The following is a 22674-nucleotide window of genomic DNA, read 5'->3' on the forward strand; positions in this document are numbered from 1 at the left end:
ACCGAGGCGGGAGGATCGTTTGAGCTCAGGAGTTCAAGACCAGCCTGAACAAGAGTGAGACCCCGTCTCTACTAAAAAAATAGAAAGAAATTAACTAGACAGCTAAAAATATATAGAAAAAAATTAGCCGAGCATGGTGGCACATGCCTGTAGTCCCAGCTACTCAGGAGGCTGAGGAAGTAGGATTGCTTGAGCCCAGGAGTTTGAAATTGCTTGAGCTAGGCTGATGCCACAGCACTCTAGCCCAGGCAACAGAGTGAAACTCTGTCTCAAAACAAGAAAAAGAAAAATACTCAATTCTCAACAAGCTACCATTAAGATGGCAAAACTATGTCGATTGTTTAGGTGCATACTTTGATTAATTGTATTGCTTGTTTGAGATATAATAAACTACACTTTTGATTTGAAATCAGACATTTCATATTTAATGACCTGATATTTGGTTTTTAGTGTAGTCTTAGTTATTTATTGCAAAAGATAGGGGACAAGTAGTGTAACCATATGGTATTACTAGTGAGGTGTTAAAAATATGTCATTTTAATTTACCTGAATTTTTCCAATTATTTATTTACTTTTATTTACTTATGCCTCTTTTTAGATTCAAGAAGGAACAGGTATTTGGGGCATAATCTCTTCAACTAAAAAATGTTAACTGGGTGCTTAATTGTCATGTGAAGATCTTAAAGCAGTCACTAAGGGGGATAAAAATATAAAATAAGATCTGGCACCTGCTTTCAACAGATTTAGAGTCTACAAGGAGGGGTAGATAACAGACTTTAAAGAACTCTGGCTTCAGTTTCCTTATGTAAAAACTATCAGATATTTTATTATTTAGTTAAATAAAAGTACAAAATAAGTGTGTAGTGGGATGTTCCTATGTTATTAGCTCAGGTGTGTACAAGGCAAATGAGTTCTTGAATTGAAAGGTTGTACAAAAACCCCACCATAAACTCGTCCTGCTAGTTTCAGTAGAAACTTCAATGAAAGTAAAACCATTCATAGGTAATAAAAATGTGTTTGAGATACCATGCTTAGGTGTTATGGACCTCTTAGGAACTTCATTATCAGGCATATAGGTATGTTTTGAAGTGACAAGTAATCAGCAATATTAAGTGCTAACTAAAAGAATGTGAGGTCTGGGTGTGTTGGATCACACTTGTAATCCCAGCACTTTGGGAGACTGAGCGGGGAAGATTGCTTGAACCCAGGAGTTTGAGACCAGCCTGGGCAACGTATTGAGACCCCTCTCTCTCTCTCTTAAAAAAAACAAAAAAAAAAAACCACGTATTTCAGGCCAGGCATGGTGGCTCACGCCCATCATCCTGTCACTCTGGAAGGCCAAGGCAGGAGGATCGCTTGAGCTCAGGAGTTAGAGACTAGCCTGACCAAAAGTGAGACCCTGTCTCTACTAAAAATAGAAAAAAAATTAGTCAGGCATGGTGGCGTGCACCTGTAGTCCCATCTACTAGGGAGGCTGAAGCAGGAGAACCGCTTGAGCCCAGGAGTTTGAGGTTGCTGTGAGCTAGGCTGACACCAGAGCACTCTAGCCCGGACAACAGAGTGAGACTCTGTCTCAGAAGAAAAAAAAAAAAAGGAATTTCAGATTTGCTGGAAAATGTATAAGTTGAGTTTAATTTGAGAAGGTAGTATAGAAATGTAAGCTTTGCTTAAGTCAGTGCGGGAGCATTGTTGCCAACAATCCCTGTGGTAAACTCAGGAGGCACTTAGATACTGGAAAAACAAAAGTGCTTCTACTCCTAGCAACTCCCTAGATTTGATGCTGCAACACTACTGCTGGGTTACCCTTAGCTATACTGAAATACTGTATTTCTATTCCTCTAATACCATGCTCACTCTTACTCTAGGCCTTTGCATGTTTATTTCTCACTGTCTGGAGCATTTTTCTCATTTCACTCCCCCTTTCTCATGACTTACTCCTATTCATTCTTTAATTCTCATCTCAAATGTCACTTCATCCAGGAAGTCTTTTTTGATTCCTCAAATTTGGGTTAGATTCTTCTTATCAACATATTCTTAAAATAGTCCATACTCTCCCATTGTAGCTTTTAACATACTTTGTAATTCTTAGTAACTGCTGGAAACAGAAATAAAAATAATATACAGAGCCAAAGATATAGTTTATAAAGTAAAGATTTATGAAGATAGATAAAGCAGGGTGCCCAGAAGGTTACATCTCTTCCCGTGGAAATGCAACCAAGACTGAATTTTTACACAGATACTTATAGCACAGGTATAGGTTTTCGGTTGCCAAGGGTAATGGGATTTACATAATAATAGGTAGTTTGGTTTAGGGTAAAGTCTTCTAAAAGGCTACTACAGATCCTTCAACTAACTCTATCTAGGTGAACAATGAGTTATAAGATCTTCTTAGGGCAAACTTCTAAGTTTTATGATAAGGCTATTACTTAAGCAAAAACAGAGACATTGTGGCTCTGATTATCGTGTATTAGAACAGAGATTTTAGAAGTCAAGCTTGAGCTGTCCCTTATGCTATTTACTTTAACCACATGGTTCCTGCTGGGCCCAGCTAGGGCAGCATATCTTATGATCAGCTCTCATCTCCCGTGGCCTGTCTTTGTTGATCAGCTCTGGCATCCCGTGGCTCTAGCCAAGACCTGCTTTGTCTTTCAAAACAGGTGAGAGCCACAGGCCTGGATTGCAGCAGCGCCTTGGAAAGCAGCTGCTACTGACCATTGAGACACCCTCCTGACGTGAGGCGGCTTTTGATATGCGAACTAACATGTTTACATTTTCCTTTAGGGCAAAGCCTTGCAAGACTTCTGAAATCATATCTGTCTCTAAAAATATATGGGACATTTCTATAAATCAATATTTCTTAGGCTCAACATTAGGCTGTGATATCCATGAGGGCAAAAATCAGATTAGCTTGTATCCCCAGTGCAGGTATTTAGTAAATAGCCCTGCTTTGCCAGGCATGTATACATTTTCGCATAGCTGTTTTCTTCCTTACAGGATTTTGTGCACAGAGAATTTTGGATATTTATAGAGCTATGTTCTTGTCCTCAGGGCGTTTATAGTCTAGTTGAAGAGCCAAAGTAAAAACAGATAGAAAATTAAAATAATAAAAGGTAAAGGCCAGTATGAGTCAGTAGGCTAAACATTGACCCAAGGCAGAATAAATAACAGCCCAGCTTATAATGTTGACAAGATACTGTGAATTCAGAACAGGGCAGAGATCACTGAGTGCTAGAGTAGTCTGTGAAGGAAGACTTCATAAGTAAAAAAGAGTTTTCAGCTGGACCTTGAAGGATGGGAGGAATTGGTTAGGCAGGCAAGAAGAGGGACTTTTTTAGGCCCATTATACACTAATTTTGGGGTTGGTTGGTTGTTTGCTAACTCATTCATCCCTGATAATTTTTAGTTTTTACCTGAAGAGTATTTGTAATAAATTGAAACAGTAAAACGATATGTCTTTTAAAATATTAGTCCAGATTTCTAATACCATTTTCTCTTCCCTCACCATTTTAGGTTAATGAATTTTTACTTGAAATGTATGTTTCTAAATTATTTCACTTTTATCTCTCTCTTTTTTTTTTAAACCACTTTGTTCCCAAAAGATGAAAGTTTGTATCTCTGAAATGTACTCTTTTAAAATGTAAGGGCTTCCCTATAGGAATGAAATAACGTGAGATTAGTTTTTAATTTTGTTTACTGTTATTTGTGATTATTTGCCACAGTTGAGTTGTAACAAGAAGCAGTCTATTTTTAGGAATATTTTTGATTTGTGAAGTAGAAATAATATTGTCTGCCTTGACAGTCTTACAGATTTGTCATGTTGAAATATGATTAAAAATGTGATAATATATAACCTATTTGAAAGGATAAAAAATGTTCTAGAAGTGATAAGTGCTACAAAGGAGTAATTTGAGAATGTTTGACAGAGATCCGTTTAATAACATAGTCTTAGAAGTTAGGGAAGGATTCTATGAAAAAATAGCATTTGACTGAGATTTAAAAGCAGCCTTTCTCTGCCTGTATGAAGATATGATTAAAATTAGAGACTTAAACCACCCCCTTGTAACTGCATAGCACTCTGAGGGAGTTGAGTGTTTACCTCAGTTGCTCTGATACATACCTCATTCGTCGTGAGATTATCACGGTTTTGTATATTTGATACCCAATGTAACTTATAATACTGAGAGAGTTATTAGGTAGATTATGTTCTTCATATTCTGTTTACTAAGATAAGGAAGTCATAGAGAATGAGAAAGGGTCTTTAAAGGTCTAATTTTCCTATTTTGTATTCTTTTTCAGTATAGAAAAAAAGCCCCGGAAAATTTGACTGATTTTCCCAGAGTTTTTTTTTTTTTTTTTTAATAGTATAAATGAAAAAGATGTGTTTCTAAAAAGGCACTTGATTATTTGAAAAACTTATTTATACAAAAGATTTTTTCCTTAATTCTATGAAAAAAATGATACGTTAGTATTTAAAACAATTTCTGAGGCCAGGCACCGTGGCTCATGCCTGTAATCCTAGCACTCTGGGAGGCCGAGGCGGGAGGATAGCTCAAGGTCAGGCTGAGTAAGAGCAAGACCCTGTCTCTGCTAAAAAATAGAAAGAAATTATCTGGACAACTAAAAATATATAGAAACAATTAGCCGGGCATGGTGGTGCATGCCTGTAGTCCCAGCGACTCAGGAGGCTGAGGCAGAAGGATTGCTTGAGCCCAGGAATTGGAGGTTGCTGTGAGCTAGGCTGATGCCACGGCACTCTAGCCAGGGCAAAAGAGCAAGACTCTGTCTCAAAAAAAAAAAAAAAAAAAGTTTCTGAACTGGCCTCCTTTCACCCTACTTGGTAATAAGGGTATGATGTGTATTTTATTATAATGACCCAGCTAGGTCACTTTAGTTACAGATAGTAAAATGAGCAAAAAGGAAAAGAAAGAAAAAAACAAATGATGATGGCACTTCAGGTGAAAATAACCTGAGGTTATTATATATAATTTCACTCATCTATATAGCAGCAATGTTCATAAGTAATTTTTTTTTTTTTTGGAAGGGAAGGGAAGGGTAGGGTTGTCCATAAGTAATTTTTTTAAAACTGTACAAAATGTTCTTATCTATATTGAAACTGTAGTGAAACTTCCTTATAGCGTCTATTCCCTTCTCTGTTCAATATTTTCTTATATGAAATGTTCATGCCAGAAGACTCAGCCATTAATAGAAGAAATTATGTCTCTCAAATGCACGCCTCATCAATTATCAAGTATAGAAAATGTTATAAAGAAGTTTCACATTATATAACAAAGTTAACAGGAAAGTCACCACTTTCTTTTGACTTAGTCATCTCATTTTTGATAGATTGCAAAGGTCGACTGCAAGGAAGTACTAGACATCATATGTAATCTGGAATCTGAGGGTCAGGATAACACAGCATTTGTTCTTTGTACGACTTACCTTACCCAGCAGCTCCAAACTGCAAGTGTATATTGTTCTTGGTAAGTATATTTAGTTTTTATGTATTTTATTTGTTAGTACATAGTATGGCATTTAGGGTTTATATAAAACATTTTGTTTCAAATATAAAATCTAAGCAAATTAAGTGATGACCTGTGAATGAAGTCTTGCTTCCAAGCAAAATCATTGAATTAAAAATATCATTGCGTTAATCTAGTCAAGAAAAGGTAAATATTTCTCTTGATCATCCCATAGAGGGTTATCTGTTATCTTTAATATCGCTCCTACCTTGAAGATAAAATTATGTCAGTATGGAACAAATTGGTCTTAGATTGTTTTCATTTATGTTTGTTAGTATCTTCTGGTAGTCAGTCCCCCCTCTTATTTGGAAACCCACTAATGAAAAAGATCAATTTACCTAGGTTTCTAGGTCAAACTAGCACTAGAAAAGGAAGTCTATTTGAGTAGCAATCTCTTTTGCAATTTTGGTACTGTTTAGCTGAATTGCATTATTTTGGTTTTAATTCAATTTATCTCTTGTTTGCCTATCAGAGTACTTAGTTGCTAAAAAGGAAATAGTAAAGTACCCATGGTTCTTTCATCCTACCTGTATTGACTCTATTTAGGCCAAAGGGACAAACCTGATACATAAGAAACTTCTAAAATGTAAGACTCTCGGTCAGTAAGTATCAGATTAGTGGTATGGATGATGCTATAGGAGATTAGAGAAAGGTGCTCAGTGTACACCAGAGTATTTAAGAAAGGTGTCAGGGAGGAAGTAATATTTGAACTTTAATTCTAAGAATGGGTTGGATATACATAATCTTAGAGGAGCTGTGAGTATTTTAGAACCCAAGGATGGCTTAAAGTTGGAAACAAGCATTTTGTTTATAGAAAAACCAGATGAAGTCTTTTATGTAGTTCAGCCCTCATTGCCCTCCCTCTGGATCATCTATGTATATTTGTATAGTTTTACTGTTATTACCATTTTGTATATTACTATAGTTCTTTTTGTTTACTGTTTGATATAGAATATGATTTTGTATACTGTAAATTATCTCACCCAATCCTCATAATGATTATTGTACAAATGAGGCAGTGGAGGATCATAGGGACCAGAAAAATCTTGTGATTACCCAAGGTCTCTAGAATCTCTAGACCTGAGATTCAAGCCTAGAGTTTTGGACTCCTGATCCAGTGCCTTTCTTTTATACACTTGTTTTCTTGGTGCATAAACCAAAATTCAAATTGTAGTCTTCTACCACAAAGTCCATTGTGCTAGAGTTACATCTCCTATGAGAAAGGAATTAGTGGGATAGGGACTTAAATGTATTTTGCAATAATCGTGGATATTTTGTTAAGAAACCAAAAAAGAGGTGATATAAATAAAAAGAATTAAGTAGCAATGAGATTTTTGATCACTCAATCAAGTAAAAGAGTTTTCTTTCATGAACCAGAGATCTAGATATATCTAGATACAGAACTAAATATTATCAGTAAAACATATGTTTAGTTCAAGATCAAGTTTTTCTTGTTGTAGTTCAATTAATTTCTTTGTCTATAATGAAAAAATATCTGCTAATTATAGCTAGGTTTTCAATGCAAAGAATAAATAAAATCATATAGAATGTGTTATAGATTATAAATGTTTTAAAAATATATTCACACAGTTCTATTAATATTCCTGATACAGCTTTCTTTTTACAGTGACCCATAAAATTTTTTTCCCTCTTGTTCACTCAGCCTCCATTTGCTCTCGCAAAGATGTTAGTGGCTCTAGGATTAATGCTTTTCCTCTACAGCAGGAAAGGATTAATAGGGATTTCCCTTTGTGGCCTCCTGAAGAGCTATAATGAGCAAAGGAAAGAAAATCTTAGTCTCTTCATGCTTTATTAAAAGTAAGCTCCTTCCAAGCAATTCAAAGAGCAATAGTATCTAACTTTTTTTTTTAACCCTTCTATTGTTTTCAAAGGCTTTTTCTTTTCTTTCTTTTTTTTTTTAGTAGTGGGATATTGGAATTAGAATAGCCATAACATAAAGCAATGAATTTTACTAGGGAAAATTAATCACAAGAATTCTGTTCAAATAACATAGATTCTTTTGTTATGGTGGGGGTAAAGAGTATTTGTTTAGAAAAAAATAATCTTTTTTTTTAATTGAGCAGTAATTTTGATAAAAGAATAGATTTTTAAAAAATGTGACAGTGAAGTTGAAATGCAGTAATAAAAGCAGTCAAGCTTATTTTTAAACACATATGCTAGAATTTATTCCTTGGAAGCATCATTCTTGAGTGTAGTCACCATGGAAGATAATATTTGAAATGTAAACTATGTAACTGTCACTCCGAACATTTTTTATTTTAGAAATTTCCTTCAAAGACATTTACAAACCACAATAAAAATTTTAAAAGCTTCACAGCAGTCACTATATTATTGATCTCAAAAGGTGTATCATTTAGCTTATTCACTAACCTTGGCCCTAGAAGATTTTTGGCTCTCTGAAAAAATTAAAGAAGTACTAGAGGAGTGAGCTTCCTGTAGATGTCTAGCAATGGTAACAATTAGAATAGCCACGTAAGTGGCTGGACACAGTGTCTCTTGCCTGTAATCCCAGGCCAAGGTGAGAGGATCACTTGAGGCCAGGAGTTCAAGACCAGCCTGAGCAACATAATGAGACCCTGTCTCTACCAAAAAAAAAAAAAAAAAATCTAGCCAAACATGATGATGCCCACCTGTAATCCTAACTGCTCTGGAGGCTGAGGTGGGAGGATGTTTTGAGCCCAGGAGATCACAGTCAGCTATGATCCTGCCACTGCATTCCAGCTTAGGTCATAGAACAAGACCCTGTCTCAAAAAATTTTTTTAAATAAAAGACTAGCCATGCAAGGGAAAAAAACATTTCCAATGAGATAAAGTATATATAGAGATGTGTAATTACTGATGCTACTTTAAAAATAAAATCACACAGTTGAACTTTGAATCTCTACATTAAGCTTTCAGAGAGTATTTGATAGGCTGGCCTTTGCTTTCTGCAATGTCTCTGAGCTTAAATTTCATAGGTTTTACATTTGTTTCTTCAGATATATTTACAAGTCTGTTCTGCCCCAACTAGATTGTGATATAACAGTATGTTATCTAAATCCCAGTTGTTTCCCCAGCACCTGGTGAAAGACCAACATATGTGTTTTATGTAACTGAATTTTGTAGGAAGGAAAAGAGGTCATGGTGATCAATTACTATTGTAGTAGCCTTTTTAAGGGGTTGATCGTTCCTTAATTCCACAATGTTTTCTTTGCCTCATTTCTAAAATACCTAAATTTTGAGTCTTAGTGTGACATGTTACCTAGACTTCATGCACCTCTTGCTATGCAGAAACACAGAGTAGCTTAAAGTTCTTGATTTGTAGCTAGATCCCTGCCAAAATGTGTTTCCTGCTATTAATAGAAATAAATCTCCTTTCCGATTTCTATAAATTTGTGTATTTTTGTTGATAAGAGTTAGGCAATAGGCTAAATAAAGGGTACAGTGGAAATCTGAACATTGGAAGCATACATACAGTGGAATCATTTTCAATATGTTTTTTAATGGTTGTTTTTAAAAATCGCATCATCAAAGTAACTGAAGAAGGATTTGTCCCAATGCATGTATGATGTAGCAGGCTGTAAAGTGCTATTAGGTAATGGTTTCAGTGTTCCAGTGTACAGATTTCAATGGATGATTGAAGTGACATCCTTGCCACCCTTACAAGTAACATACTGGTTGTCATAGTTTCAGGCATGTTTATATGTTTGAGTGAGTATTAGTTTCAAATCATTGATTTGTAATTATGTAACTATTTTTATAAATACAAAGTGCATGATATAAATGCCGTTTTTAAATCATGCTTATTTGGAGTTAAGATACCTGGAGCCTGAAATACTTAATTTGGAATAAATCAAGCCCTATTAGATAATCTGATTTACTGTTTTAATGATTATTTAAGAGACCTTAATTCTCAACCTGCTTTTTACCACTTTACAGATTTGCCTAGCCTTAAACTTCTAGCAAGTTAGTGAATTTTAGATAATTGACATCATGTAAACTTTTATCTTTATAATCAGGATTTACTGGCTTTGATAATTTTGTTCTGTTCAAATAGGATAGATTTTACATACATGTATTTTGACAGATACTGCTCTTTATCTCTGAGCATATGTAATTCTTCATTTCCTTTATTCTTTAGAATTTTGTACTATTCTCAAAAGTGTTTATTACTTAAGGTGCTTAAATTTGAATAAAGCAATCATGTGACTTTAAAATGAACACTCATCCCAACTTGCTTGGCTGGTAGCTCTTTTCACAGTTGGCCTAGCCCAGTTTGTACTTCTGGTTAGGAAAGCAGCACCAGTCAAATAAAGACAAATAAATATTGAAAGGCATTTTAAATTAATTACATTTGTTATAGTTTAAATATGCCACCATTAAATATTATAAGCTTTAATCATATATCTTTTCAGACACTGTATATTTATTTCCATCTTTGAAGCAAGTCTTAAAACTACTTAAGAATTTCACCTTATGACAGCCCCAGTTACCTCTTTAGAAATATAAGAAAATAAATTCTGTTAAATATATTTACTTTTAGTCTGTTATAAAAGTAGGTGTTTTCATTTCTCAAGCTTTGGATTTGTATCCAGCATCCTAGAATAGTCTATATTATTAATAATAGCAACATAGAATATCAGTATTTTTAAACTGGCTTATGAAAATAATACAGATTTATTAATGAAAATCATTTAATAAATATTACTGTATCCATTGATGTATTTAAGAGCCACATTTTTTTAAATGATAGCATTCTCTTCAGTTTTGCTATTAGCTTTCCTTGCATTCACTTTTCACATTCTCCTGAGCATTTCTATCCTTGGCATTTTTGAGTTTCTGGTACTTTTGCTTGAGCCTTTTCTCTTACCTGTTAAATTTTTTTGTTTGTTTTCATAATGAGTATTTGTGGGATTCCTGTATTTGAGCCATTTCCAAGAGTGCCTTTTTATTTATTTTATTGATAGTATTTAAGCATTCCAGAATACAGGCCTTAAGTAGTATCATGACATTTTAGAGCTGAAAAGTGCCCTTAAGATCAGTGTATAGAAGTGTACCTTTAGAATCTATTAGTCATAGGCCAGGCATGGTGGCTCATGCCTACAATCCAAGCAATTTGGGAGGCTGAGGTGGGAGGATTGCTTGAGGCTAGGAGTTAAAGACCAGCCTGGGCAACATATCATGACTCCATCTCTACGATAAATAGAAAAATTACCTGGATGTGGTGGCACACCTATAGTCCCAGCTATTCAAAACTCAGGAGGCTGAAGCAGGAAGATCTCTTGAGCCCAGGAGTTTGAGATTGTAGTGAGCTATGATGACGCCACTACACTCTAGCCTAGGCCAAAGAGTGAAACCCTGTCTCCAAAAAAGAAAAGAAAAGTACCTATTAGTTTTTATATATTTTATTGGTAATATGGTGGATGTCTGATCTCTGCCCAGTAGGATAAGGTTTAATTCAGTCAATAAAATTAATTACTGTTGTAAAAGATAAAACCTTTTAGAACAAGATGGGATCTAAATAAGTTTTTTTAAATGTCATCTTAAGGGAAGTAGTCTTTTGTTTTTATTTTTCCCCAGACACAAGAAAGAAGTTAGGGAATTTTCAGGGAGAATTCTTAAAAATTTTACCAGTTTGGGAGGAAGCAATGGTGAATATAACAGCTTTCCGTCTAGTTTTTGTTTTCTTTACTGTCAGCTTACTTTCACAGATCAAAAAATGGGGTTGCTTGGGGCAGGGCAGCAAATACCAGTTACTTTAAATGTTTTATCATTACCTCTTTTTTTTTTTTTTTTTTTTTTTTTTTTTAAATAGGGAGCTGACTCTCTTTTGGAGTAAACTGCAAAGAAGAATCGACCCTTCCTTAGATACGTTTTTGGAGCGCTGTCGTCAGTTTGGTGTCATAGCTAAAACACAGCAGCATTTATTTTGCCTCATTAGAGTAATACAAACTGAAGTGAGTAATTTATCCTTTCTATGCTGATTGTGTCTAGAGGGAAGAAATGAGTGGACAGATAACTTCTCAGGCAATTCATTCATTATACATAAGGGGAGATAAGAAATAATGAGGTTTAATAAAATTTTAGAATTGGCCACATCTGGCTATTTCTGCAGATTGACTTCCTATGAATTCATAGTCTTTCTTAATGGGAGGTAGTGATTTGAAGTGATAGACTGTCTCTCCTAGGGAAAAGGAAGATTATGTGTCTTGGCTGGCACTTTAACTGCCCTGTATCTACTTTTCCTAGAACCATGTTCTATAATTTATATAGGCATGTTTACTTGCTAATTAGCATAATAATTATAAATGAAAATATTATTGTATTTTTAGCTCCTTGTGGGTAGAGTGGTACCTTTTCTAGGTTTTGGAGTAATAGAACAATTCCCAAATTGTATACAAGTTGTAAACCTCTGTACAAACAAATAGGAAACAAGTTAGGTATTTTTAGAAAATGTCTATTTCCTAAAATGAAATTAATTGCCATATATAAAACCTATTCCTTGAGTTCAGCCTTGTAGGGATCTGGGATGAGTCTTATACTGTACTGGATTTTTGTTTTGTCTTGTTTTGAGCCTCTACTCATGACTGAGCTTTCTGTATACCTGTATCTATAATGGCTCATAGTTATGTTTTATGGGTTACTTTGACAACATCCAAGGATTATTTATGTAAGTCAAGGCACAAGTGTATCTTTGTTACTCCACCCCATCCTCCCTTGTGTAACCGTCTATATCCATATCCTGTACTTTATTTGAATAATGTTGATCTAGTCTTTTCCAGAGAAGACAGGAAAAGATAAAACAATTTTTAGAAACAAATTGGGTGCGATCATAGCTCACTGCAGCCTTGAACTCCTAGACTCAAGCCATCCCCTCGCCTCACCTCCCAAGTATCTGGGACTCCAGGCCCACGCCACAATGCCCAGCTATTTTTTTAAATTTTTTGTAGTGACAGGGTCTCGCTATGTTGTCTAGGCTGGTCTCAAACTCCTGGGCTCAAGCAATTCTCCTGCCTCAGCCTCCCAAAGTGCTGGGATTATAGGCATGAACCACCACATCTAGCCTTGTTCTTTTTTACAAAGATTTTAACTTTCTACTGCTGTATAACATATTACCACAAACTTAGCACTTAAAACAATGCCCATTTTTATTAGCTTATAGTTTCGTAGATCAGAAATCCAGCAAAATATGGTTGGGTTCTTCTGCCAGATTATCACAAGGCTAAAATCAAGGTATTGGCTAGGCTAAGTTCTTATCAGAGGCTCTGTAGAAAATCCACTTCCTAGCTCATTCTTACTGTTGACAGAATTCAGTTCCATGCAGTTATAGGACTAAGGTCCCCATTTTCTTGCTGCCAGTCAGCTTCTAGACGTTACACCTTTATTCCTTGCCTCCATTTTCAAACAGCAAAGGCACAACAAATCCTTCTTGTGCTTTGAATCTGACATCCTCCCTCTCTGACTTCTAGACTTAGATTTAAAGGGCTGAGTTGATTAGCTCAGACCTACCTGGATAATCTGCCTATCTTAAGGTCAACCAATTTGAGACTTTAATTACATCTGCAAAGTCCCTTTTGCCATAACATAAATCACAGAAATATTATCATATTTAAGTCTAGGGTACTTTCTTCTGTAATCTTTACTTATGATATTTGGTAGAAGGGTAGAGAGATATGGACTGGAAGGTAGAAGCAGAATGAGTGTAGAATTTGTTTCACAACAAGAATCTAGCTTTTTTAAAGAGAGAAGTGATCTAGCCTATATGAGTTAGGATCTGGTTCTATTGTGAATGGCAGACATCCCACAATAGTAGTGACCTAAAGAAGATAGAAGTTTCTCCCTCTCTCATACAGGAATGTAGTTCAGGTGGCCAGACCAGGTTGCTTTATTGGCTGCATATATCAGAAACCCAGGTTCCTTTTATCTGCCATCAACACATAGCTTCCATCTTATATTCCAATCCCAGATATAATGTGAGAGTAAACCACACTACAAGACACCTCTCCCCATTCCCCACAAGACACACACGCACATATGTATGGCCATGTCTAGCTACAACTGAGGCTACAACATATGTTCACCATTATAGATGACTTTATAACCAGATAGGGTGTTCTGGTTTTTTGTTTGTTTGTTTGTTTTTTGTTTTTTTTTGAAGGGGAAAGGGATATTGGGAAGTAACCCGCAACTAGTCACATAGCCCTTGGGATGGGAAAGGTTAATGATGCCAATTAACCTGTGTGGGCATTTGGTCTCTTGCAGAAGGCAACAGTGTATAATGGAGAGGTCCTTGTAATAGTACCTCTTTATTTTCTGGGCTTTAATTTTCTATAAAATCTTAGATCATTACTTAAAAGATGCTTAGAATTGTTGAACCTTGATTCTGTGACTTGAGAAAGTTTTAAGTGGAAGGGATGACTTTTGAATCCAGGTATCTCTTGAGACTTTAAAATGAGTATGACAGAATGCATGTAGATATGGTTATATTTTGAAGTAGAAGGTATAAGAAGGGGGATCATCCTGAATCCAGTTTATTTGGCCATGGGGCCTTTTTTGATGGTTCTGTTGTTTTGGAAATTTAATCCTTTGTCTGATTTGTCTGATTTAATCCTTTCTCTTTAATAATAAAGAAGCTAAAAATTAGAGATGTGTGATTTCTGAGGATCTATATATATACTTAGTTCACAGCAGAGTCAGGACTAGACCATGGGTCTCTTGATTTAATAGCACACTGTAATATAAGATTATTATTTGTAAGTAATGGCACAGAGGACTTGCAGAAAGGTACGTTGTAAAATAATTTACAGGTTTGGCTAGGCACGGTGATTCATGCCTATTATCCTAGCATTTTGGGAGGCCAAGACAGAAGGATCACTTGAGGCCAGGAGTTCGAGATTCTGTCTCTACCCCTCCCCGCCAAAAAATATTTATTTATTTATTTACTTGCTTATTTTGAGACAGAGTCTCACTTTGTCGCCCTGGGTAGAGTGCAGTGGCGTCATTGTAGCTCACTGCAGCCTCAAACTCCTGGGATCAAGTGATCCTCCTTCCTCAGCCTTCCAAGTAGCTGGGACTATAGGTGGGCACTACGACGCCTGGGTAATTTTCCATTTTCAGTAGAGATGAGAGTCTCACTCTTGCTCAGGCTGGTCTTGAACTCCTAAGCTGAAGAGTGCTTAGCCTCCAGAGTGCTAGGATTACACACATGAGCCACCGCACCTGGCTTCTACAAAAAATTTTAAAAATTAGCTAGGCATGGTGGCACATGCCTGTAGTCCCAGCTGCTTGAGAGGCTGAGGCAGGAGGATCACTTGAGCCCAGGTGTCAGAGGTTGCAGTGAGCTATAATGATGCCACTGCACTCTAGCCTGGGCAACAGAGCAAGAGGCCCTGTATCCAAAAAAAAAAAAAAAATCACAGGCTCTCAACAAGTTATTATTAACTCTTTTTGGAAGACTCTGAGGTAGACAGCAAAGAATGTCCATTCTTTCTTAAGCAGACTAATCTGGTTGAAATGATAAAATATGTGAAATCACTAACAATACTTTTCAAAGAAAAATAACTAGACACACCATTATACATTCTGAACAGATATACTAAGAAGTTACTGACTAAAGGAGTGGTGAATAAATTAGAATCAGGATGTAGAATGTAGAACTGAATTTTGAAGAATTGTGGGAGTTTTAAACCAGGAAGCTGAGGGAACAATAGTGGCTTGGCATGTTGTATGAGGAGCACATGGAATATAGCCAAGTCAGTTAAGCTTTGGAGTCAGTATGGGCTGCAAAGTGGTTAAGAACTCAGGCCCTAGAAATAGATTACTTTAAGTTTAAATCCTTGTTCCTCTGCTCACTAGCTAGTGACATGGGCAACTTAACCTTCCAAGCCTTGGACTTTTTGTCTATAAAATGAGGGTAATGTATACAAAACAGTTTATTTAGAGTAAATGCCCAGTATGTAATAAGAGTTTTGTAAATCTGTGGCGATTATTTCTTTGTGTTCCCAGCATTTAGAATGATGTCCAGCACAGAATAATTGCGTAGCAAATTGTTTACTGATTTAAACAGTGGGATTTACTCTTAGTTATTTTACATGGTATTCTGTTTAATATTTACTATGTGCCAGCATTGTAGTAATCACTTTATATTATCTTACTTTGTTTTTATAACAATCTTAGGAGAAAAATCTAATATTAACACTACTATTATCATTTTTCTGATGAAGAAACAGGATTAGAGGAGTTAAGAACCTGTCACTGTAGTGAAGCTGGGGTCAGAGGCAGTCAAACTCCGATTCTAAAACTATGGTTTTAGCCACTGCATTTTACACCACTCTGCCATAGGATCCTGCCTTTTTTTTTTTTTTTTTTTTTTTCTTTTTCTTTTTCTGTAGACATAGGGGGTCTTGCTATGGTTGCCCAGGATAGTTTCAAATTCCTGGCCTCAAGCCTCCCAATGTTCTAGGATTACAGGGTGTGAACCACCGCACCCAGCAGCGGTGGGTGCTCTTCTTTGCTCATGTTATTTAGACATTTCATTTCCACCTCTCAGACAAAAGAATTATCTTGTATGCACTAATCTTTTATCACATGACTACTTTTCTTCCTGATTTTTGACTAGTTTCCGAGAACTTGCTACCATAGAACAATTTTCTGATTTCTGTTGTTTTTCCATGGAAAGCTGAGATTCAATACATCTGTGACTATAAAGTACTAAATTCTTTCAGGAGGAAATGGAGAGGATCGTTTATTTTAGCTTTGGGGTTTTAAGAAAAACCAGTGTTTGTGATACATGGAGTTCTTAAATTTAATCTAATCTCACGTTCACTTCTCTACCTGTGTTTCTTCTTGCCCCTATTTATTTAAACCCTATCCTTTCTACTCAGCTCAACACCATTCTTTTTTTAATCCTTCAGTGACCTTATTTATCTTGAATTCCTTTTGATTCATGTTTATTTACTGTTTGTACATTTGGCACATAAATAAGCTCTTTGGGAGTTAGGGACTGCTTTAATAGGCAGTGCTTTGTAAAGTTGGATCCTCTGTAAATATACACGGTTGTTCATTGTTGTAGCAGCTAAGCTAGTCCTTTGCATGTTGAGGCAAGAATTTATCTAAATGTAACTCACATGAAGAAAGATTTAAGATAAAATGTAAGAATTCTCTAAATTAGCCTCTTTGAGAGGCTAAAATACCTTATAGCAAAAGTTATGTAACATTTCTGTATAGGAAAAATATAACTTTTTTATTTTTGTTTTTTTTAATAGGCAAAAGATGCTGGTCTTGGGGTGTCAATTTTACTATGTGTCAGAGCTCTTCAACTCAGATCAAGTGAGGATGAGGAAATGAAGGCATCAGTGTGTAAAACAATCGCCTGTCTTCTACCAGGAGATTTAGAAGTTAGACGAGCCTGTCAACTTACAGAATTCTTAATTGAACCCAGTTTGGATGGATTTAATATGTTGGAAGATCTGTATTTGCAACCAGATCAAAAATTTGATGAAGAAAATGCACCAGTTCCGAATTCTCTTCGATGTGAGCTCTTACTAGCTTTAAAAGCCCACTGGCCTTTTGATCCTGAATTTTGGGACTGGAAAACTTTAAAACGACACTGCCACCAACTTCTAGGACAAGAAGCCTCAGATTCTGATGATGATTTAAGTGGCTATGAAATGTCTATTAATGACACAGATGTTTTAGAGTCAATTCTCAGTGACTATGATGAAGGTAAAGAAGATAAACAATATAGAAGAAGAGATCTGACAGATCAACATAAGGAGAAAAGAGACAAAAAACCCATTGGCTCTTCTGAAAGATATCAGAGATGGCTTCAATATAAGTTTTTCTGTTTGTTATGTAAACGGGAATATATAGAGGCCAGGATTCTTCATCATTCTAAGATGCATATGGAAGATGGGATTTATACCTGTCCAGTTTGTATTAAAAAATTTAAGAGAAAAGAAATGTTTGTTCCTCATGTGATGGAACATGTTAAAATGCCACCAAGCAGAAGGGACCGCTCTAAAAAGAAATTACTGTTAAAAGGCTCTCAAAAGGGTATTTGTCCCAAGAGCCCCTCTGCAACCCCGGAGCAAAATCATTCATTGAATGAACAAGCCAAAGGAGAATCTCATGAATATGTCACATTCAGCAAATTAGAAGATTGCCACCTGCAAGACAGAGATTTGTACCCATGCCCTGGTACAGACTGTTCCCGTGTATTTAAGCAATTTAAATACTTAAGTGTGCATCTTAAAGCTGAACACCAAAATAATGATGAAAATGCCAAGCACTACTTGGATATGAAAAATAGAAGAGAGAAGTGTACTTATTGTCGACGACATTTCATGTCTGCTTTCCACCTGCGAGAGCATGAACAAGTGCATTGTGGTCCTCAACCTTATATGTGTGTATCTATAGATTGCTATGCTAGGTTTGGATCAGTAAATGAACTACTTAACCATAAACAAAAACATGGTGATCTGCGTTATAAATGTGAATTAAATGGCTGTAATATTGTTTTCAGTGACTTGGGACAGCTTTACCACCATGAAGCACAACACTTTAGGGATGCATCTTACACATGCAACTTTGTTGGCTGTAAAAAGTTCTATTATTCCAAAATTGAATACCAGAATCACCTCTCAATGCATAATGTTGAAAGTTCAAATGGAGACATAAAGAAACCAGTGAAAGTTGAGGAGTCTACAGCAGGCGAAAAGCAAGACTGTATTGATCAGCCCCATCTACTTGACCAAACTGATAAATCACATTTACCTGAGGATCTTCTCTTCTGTGCAGAATCAGCTACTACTCAAATAGATACAGAAACTGCAGAAAACCTGAAAGAAAACAGTGACAGTAATTCTAGTGATCAGTTAAGTCATAGCTCTTCAGCTTCAATGAATGAAGAGTTGATTGACACACTAGATCACTCTGAAACCATGCAGGATATATTATTATCTCATGAGAAAGTCTTTGTGCCCTCCAGTTTAAAAGAAAAATGTTCCAATGTGGCAGTTTGTTTTGATGGTACTAAGTTTACCTGTGGTTTTGATGGCTGTGGTTCCACATACAAAAATGCAAAAGGAATGCAGAAACATCTACGGAAAGTTCATCCATACCATTTCAAACCCAAAAAGATAAAGACAAAAGATGTCTTGCCCTGTTTGGGTAATGAACATAATCAAACAACTGAAAAGTTTGATGCAGAAACGAAACCCAGTTCCGATACAAATAGTGACTCCCCAGATGAAAGTCTAGATCACAACATTCATACTAAATGTAAACGAGAACATCAAGGTTATTCCTCAGAAGCCTCCGTTTGTGCTTCTAAAAGGCCATGTACAGAGGATACCATGTTGGAACTTCTGTTACGCTTGAAACATTTAAGCTTGAAAAACTCGATAACACATGGATCTTTCTCAGGGTCATTGCAGGGGTACCCATCCAGTGGTGCTAAGTCTCTTCAATCAGTTTCATCTACTATCTCGGACCTTAATTTTCAGAATCAAGATGAAAATATGCCAAGTCAGTACCTTGCACAGTTGGCGGCTAAGCCTTTTTTCTGTGAGCTTCAAGGATGCAAATATGAATTTGTGACCCGAGAGGCTTTGCTAATGCATTATCTTAAAAAGCATAATTATTCAAAAGAAAAAGTCCTTCAGTTAACCATGTTTCAACATCGGTATTCCCCATTCCAGTGTCATATTTGCCAAAGGTCATTTACGAGAAAAACACACCTTAGGATTCATTATAAAAACAAACATCAAATTGGCAGTGACAGAGCAACTCACAGACTATTGGATAATGAAAAATGTGATCATGAAGGCCCATGCTCAGTAGAAAGGTTGAAAGGTGATTGTTCTGTAGAACTTGGAGGTGATCCCAACAGTAACTCTGATAAGCCACACTGTCATTCTAAAAAGGATGAATGCAGTTCAGAAACAGATTTGGAGTCATCCTGTGAAGAAACAGAAAGTAAAACATCAGATATTTCATCACCAATAGGCAGCCATAGAGAAGAACAAGAAGGAAGAGAGGGAAGAGGTAGCAGGCGAACTGTTGCTAAAGGAAATCTGTGCTATATTTTGAATAAATACCACAAACCATTCCATTGTATCCATAAAACTTGCAACTCCTCCTTCACCAATTTAAAAGGCTTGATTCGCCATTACCGAACTGTACATCAGTACAACAAAGAACAATTATGTTTAGAAAAAGACAAAGCAAGAACCAAAAGGGAACTTGTCAAATGTAAAAAGATATTTGCTTGCAAATATAAGGAATGTAACAAACGCTTCCTGTGCTCCAAAGCTCTTGCTAAGCACTGTAGTGACTCTCATAACCTAGACCATATTGAAGAGCCTAAAGTACTTTCTGAAGCTGAATCTGTGGCAAGGTTTTCTTGTAACCAGCCTCAGTGCCCTGCTGTTTTTTATACATTCAACAAGTTGAAGCACCACTTGATGGAACAGCATAATATTGAAGGAGAAATACATTCAGATTATGAAATTCATTGTGATCTCAATGGCTGTGGCCAGATTTTCACCCATCGCAGTAATTATTCCCAACATGTATATTACCGACATAAGGACTATTATGATGATCTCTTTAGAAGTCAGAAAGTAGCAAATGAAAGACTACTAAGGAGTGAGAAGGTATGTCAAACAGCTCATACTCAGGGGCATGAACATCAGACTACCAGGAGATCATTTAATGCTAAGACTAAAAAATGTGGCTTAATCAAAGAAAAGAAAGCTCCAATTAGTTTTAAAACAAGAGCTGAAGCCCTCCATATGTGTGTGGAGCAGTCTGAGCACACACAGTACCCCTGCATGGTTCAAGGATGCTTATCTGTGGTGAAGTTGGAGAGCAGCATAGTGAGGCATTACAAACGTACCCATCAGATGAGTAGTGCCTACTTAGAGCAACAGATGGAGAACCTTGTTGTTTGTGTTAAGTACGGTACCAAAATTAAGGAGGAGCCCCCTTCTGAAACAGATCCCTGTATAAAGAAAGAAGAAAATAGAAGCTGTGAATCAGAGCACACAAAGCACAGCCATTCCCCGGGTGACAGTAGTGCACCCCTCCAGAACACTGATTCCTCTCATCCAGGTGAAAGGGATGGAGGTCAGAAAGGGTGCATAGAAAGCAGCCCAGTATTTGATGCAAATACTCTGCTCTACCGGGGAACTTTGAAATGTAACCATAGTTCAGAAACCACTTCTTTGGAACAATGTAATATAGTTCAGCCTCCTCCTTGTAAAATAGAAAATTCCATACCTAATCCCAGTGGAAATGAAAGTGGGTCTTATTTCGCAGGTTTCCAGCTACCTTTACCAAGGATCAAAGACTCAGAAAGTGGGCAGCCTAGTTCAGGGCAAGAAAACATTGTAAAAAATTCAACCCATGTCCCAAAAGAGAATTTTAGGAAGCATTCACAGCCCAGGTCATTTGATTTGAAGACTTACAAACCTATGGGATTTGAGTCTTCATTTCTGAAATTTATTCAGGAAAGTGAAGAGAAAGAAGATGATTTTGATGATTGGGAGCCTACGGAGCACTTAACATTAAGTAATTCTTCACAGCCCAGTAATGACTTAACAGGGACTGTTATGGCAAATAATATGGTGAATGACCATGACCCTGAAGTTGACATACCTCATTCTTCTGGTGACTCTACAATTCATGAGAACCTGACTGCAATCCCACCTTTGATAGTAGCAGAAACAACAACAGTTCCTTCCTTGGAAAACCTGAGGGTTGTACTGGACAAAGCATTAACAGACTGTGGAGAGCTTGCCTTAAAACAGCTTCATTATCTTCGGCCAGTGGTTGTTCTTGAAAGATCTAAGTTTTCCACACCAATTTTAGACTTGTTTCCAACAAAAAAGACAGATGAGCTTTGTGTAGGAAGTTCTTAAATAGCAATTTTGTTTTAGAAACAGACTGGCTCCAACACTGCAACATGGGGACAATTGCCAACTCGAACAAAGGCTGAGACCCAGCCACACCGTTGTTTAGGGTAGAATAGGCTGTGTATTTACATGAATGTATAATATCTATGTCAGCAGTATTGGCTGAGTCCATTAGCTCTCCAGTTGGTTTATTGATTGGGTTTTTTTTTTTTTGGTTTGTTTATTAAAAAAAAGAAATGGAACTGTACTCTTGTTTGGTGCTAATTAATACATCAAAATATACTGGGGCTTCCTTTTTCAAATTAAGTGTGCATGATTGTATATGAAACAAATACTAAGGTCCCAGGGTGGGAGGGCTAGGGAAAGGGATATGGAGTTCTTACTTGACTTGAATGTGCACCTGAGGGTGCTTTGTGTAATATATTGTATACTACAGCATCTTATATTTTTTGAGTTGAGTTTCAATAAATTACAATTTTTCACCCATTTCTTGTTTACTCATAATGAGTTTTCATGCCACGTGTAAACTGGAATTGCACTTATTTTCTGAAATGTGCAGTCATATTTTACCCCAGTAATTTTTCATTTCTTATTAAACCATTCAGATCAAGGTTTTTTTTTTTAATAGCTATTAAAATTTTTGTGGAAGAAAATCTGAGATTGAGTAATTAGCTTTGGGAGTCAAGATTGCTCCCAAAGGAGGATATCCAGAAGTTGGCCAGGTAGAAAGGAGAGAGTGTGCCAAGCAAAACATGCAGGGGATGGCAGATGCGGAGGCATGAAGGCTTATTTCCAGGAAACTACAAATAATTTAATATGCTGACAGTAAAAGGGGAGCAATAGAAAGCGGTGAAGTTATTCCAGAGATAGGCAGGAACCAAACCATGAATACTAGGAGTTTGGACTTGAGTCTCTAGACAGCTGAAAGCCTTTGAAGGATGTTAAAGCAAATTTTAATTTGCATTCAAATTTTAATTTATAGATCGCTTGAAACATGGAGTGTGATTGTAAGAGCTGAGAGTGGAAATAGTAGATAAGACTGTTGAAGTAATTGAGGCAAACTTGTTGAGGGGTCTGTACTGACACTTGCAGCAGAAGGCAGAGTAGATGAAATCAAGGAGACAGGATTGTCGGGCCTTGGAGAGAGAAGAAAAGGACTTGAGGAAACAGTTAAGGCAGTAATACAAAAGGAGGAATGGGTGTTTGGGAAGAGGATGAAAAGCCAAGATGAGTTTGGT

General features: G+C 36.4%; 1 protein-coding gene across 1 annotated transcript in view; it reads left to right on the top strand.

The window, feature by feature from the left end:
* Positions 1 to 21922, top strand: part of RLF (RLF zinc finger) — a 70263-nt gene extending 48341 nt beyond the window's left edge. Inside the window, exons 6-8 of the mRNA XM_069477758.1 lie at positions 5344 to 5480; positions 11335 to 11476; positions 16784 to 21922. Coding sequence (XP_069333859.1) covers positions 5344 to 5480; positions 11335 to 11476; positions 16784 to 21442 — 4938 coding nt within the window. The 3' untranslated portion in view covers positions 21443 to 21922. The remainder of the gene's footprint in view (positions 1 to 5343; positions 5481 to 11334; positions 11477 to 16783) is intronic.
* The last annotated feature ends 752 nt before the right edge of the window (positions 21923 to 22674 follow it).

The sequence above is a fragment of the Eulemur rufifrons genome, chromosome 8 (genome assembly GCF_041146395.1).
Source record: "Eulemur rufifrons isolate Redbay chromosome 8, OSU_ERuf_1, whole genome shotgun sequence".
NCBI classification, from domain to species: Eukaryota; Metazoa; Chordata; class Mammalia; order Primates; family Lemuridae; genus Eulemur; species Eulemur rufifrons.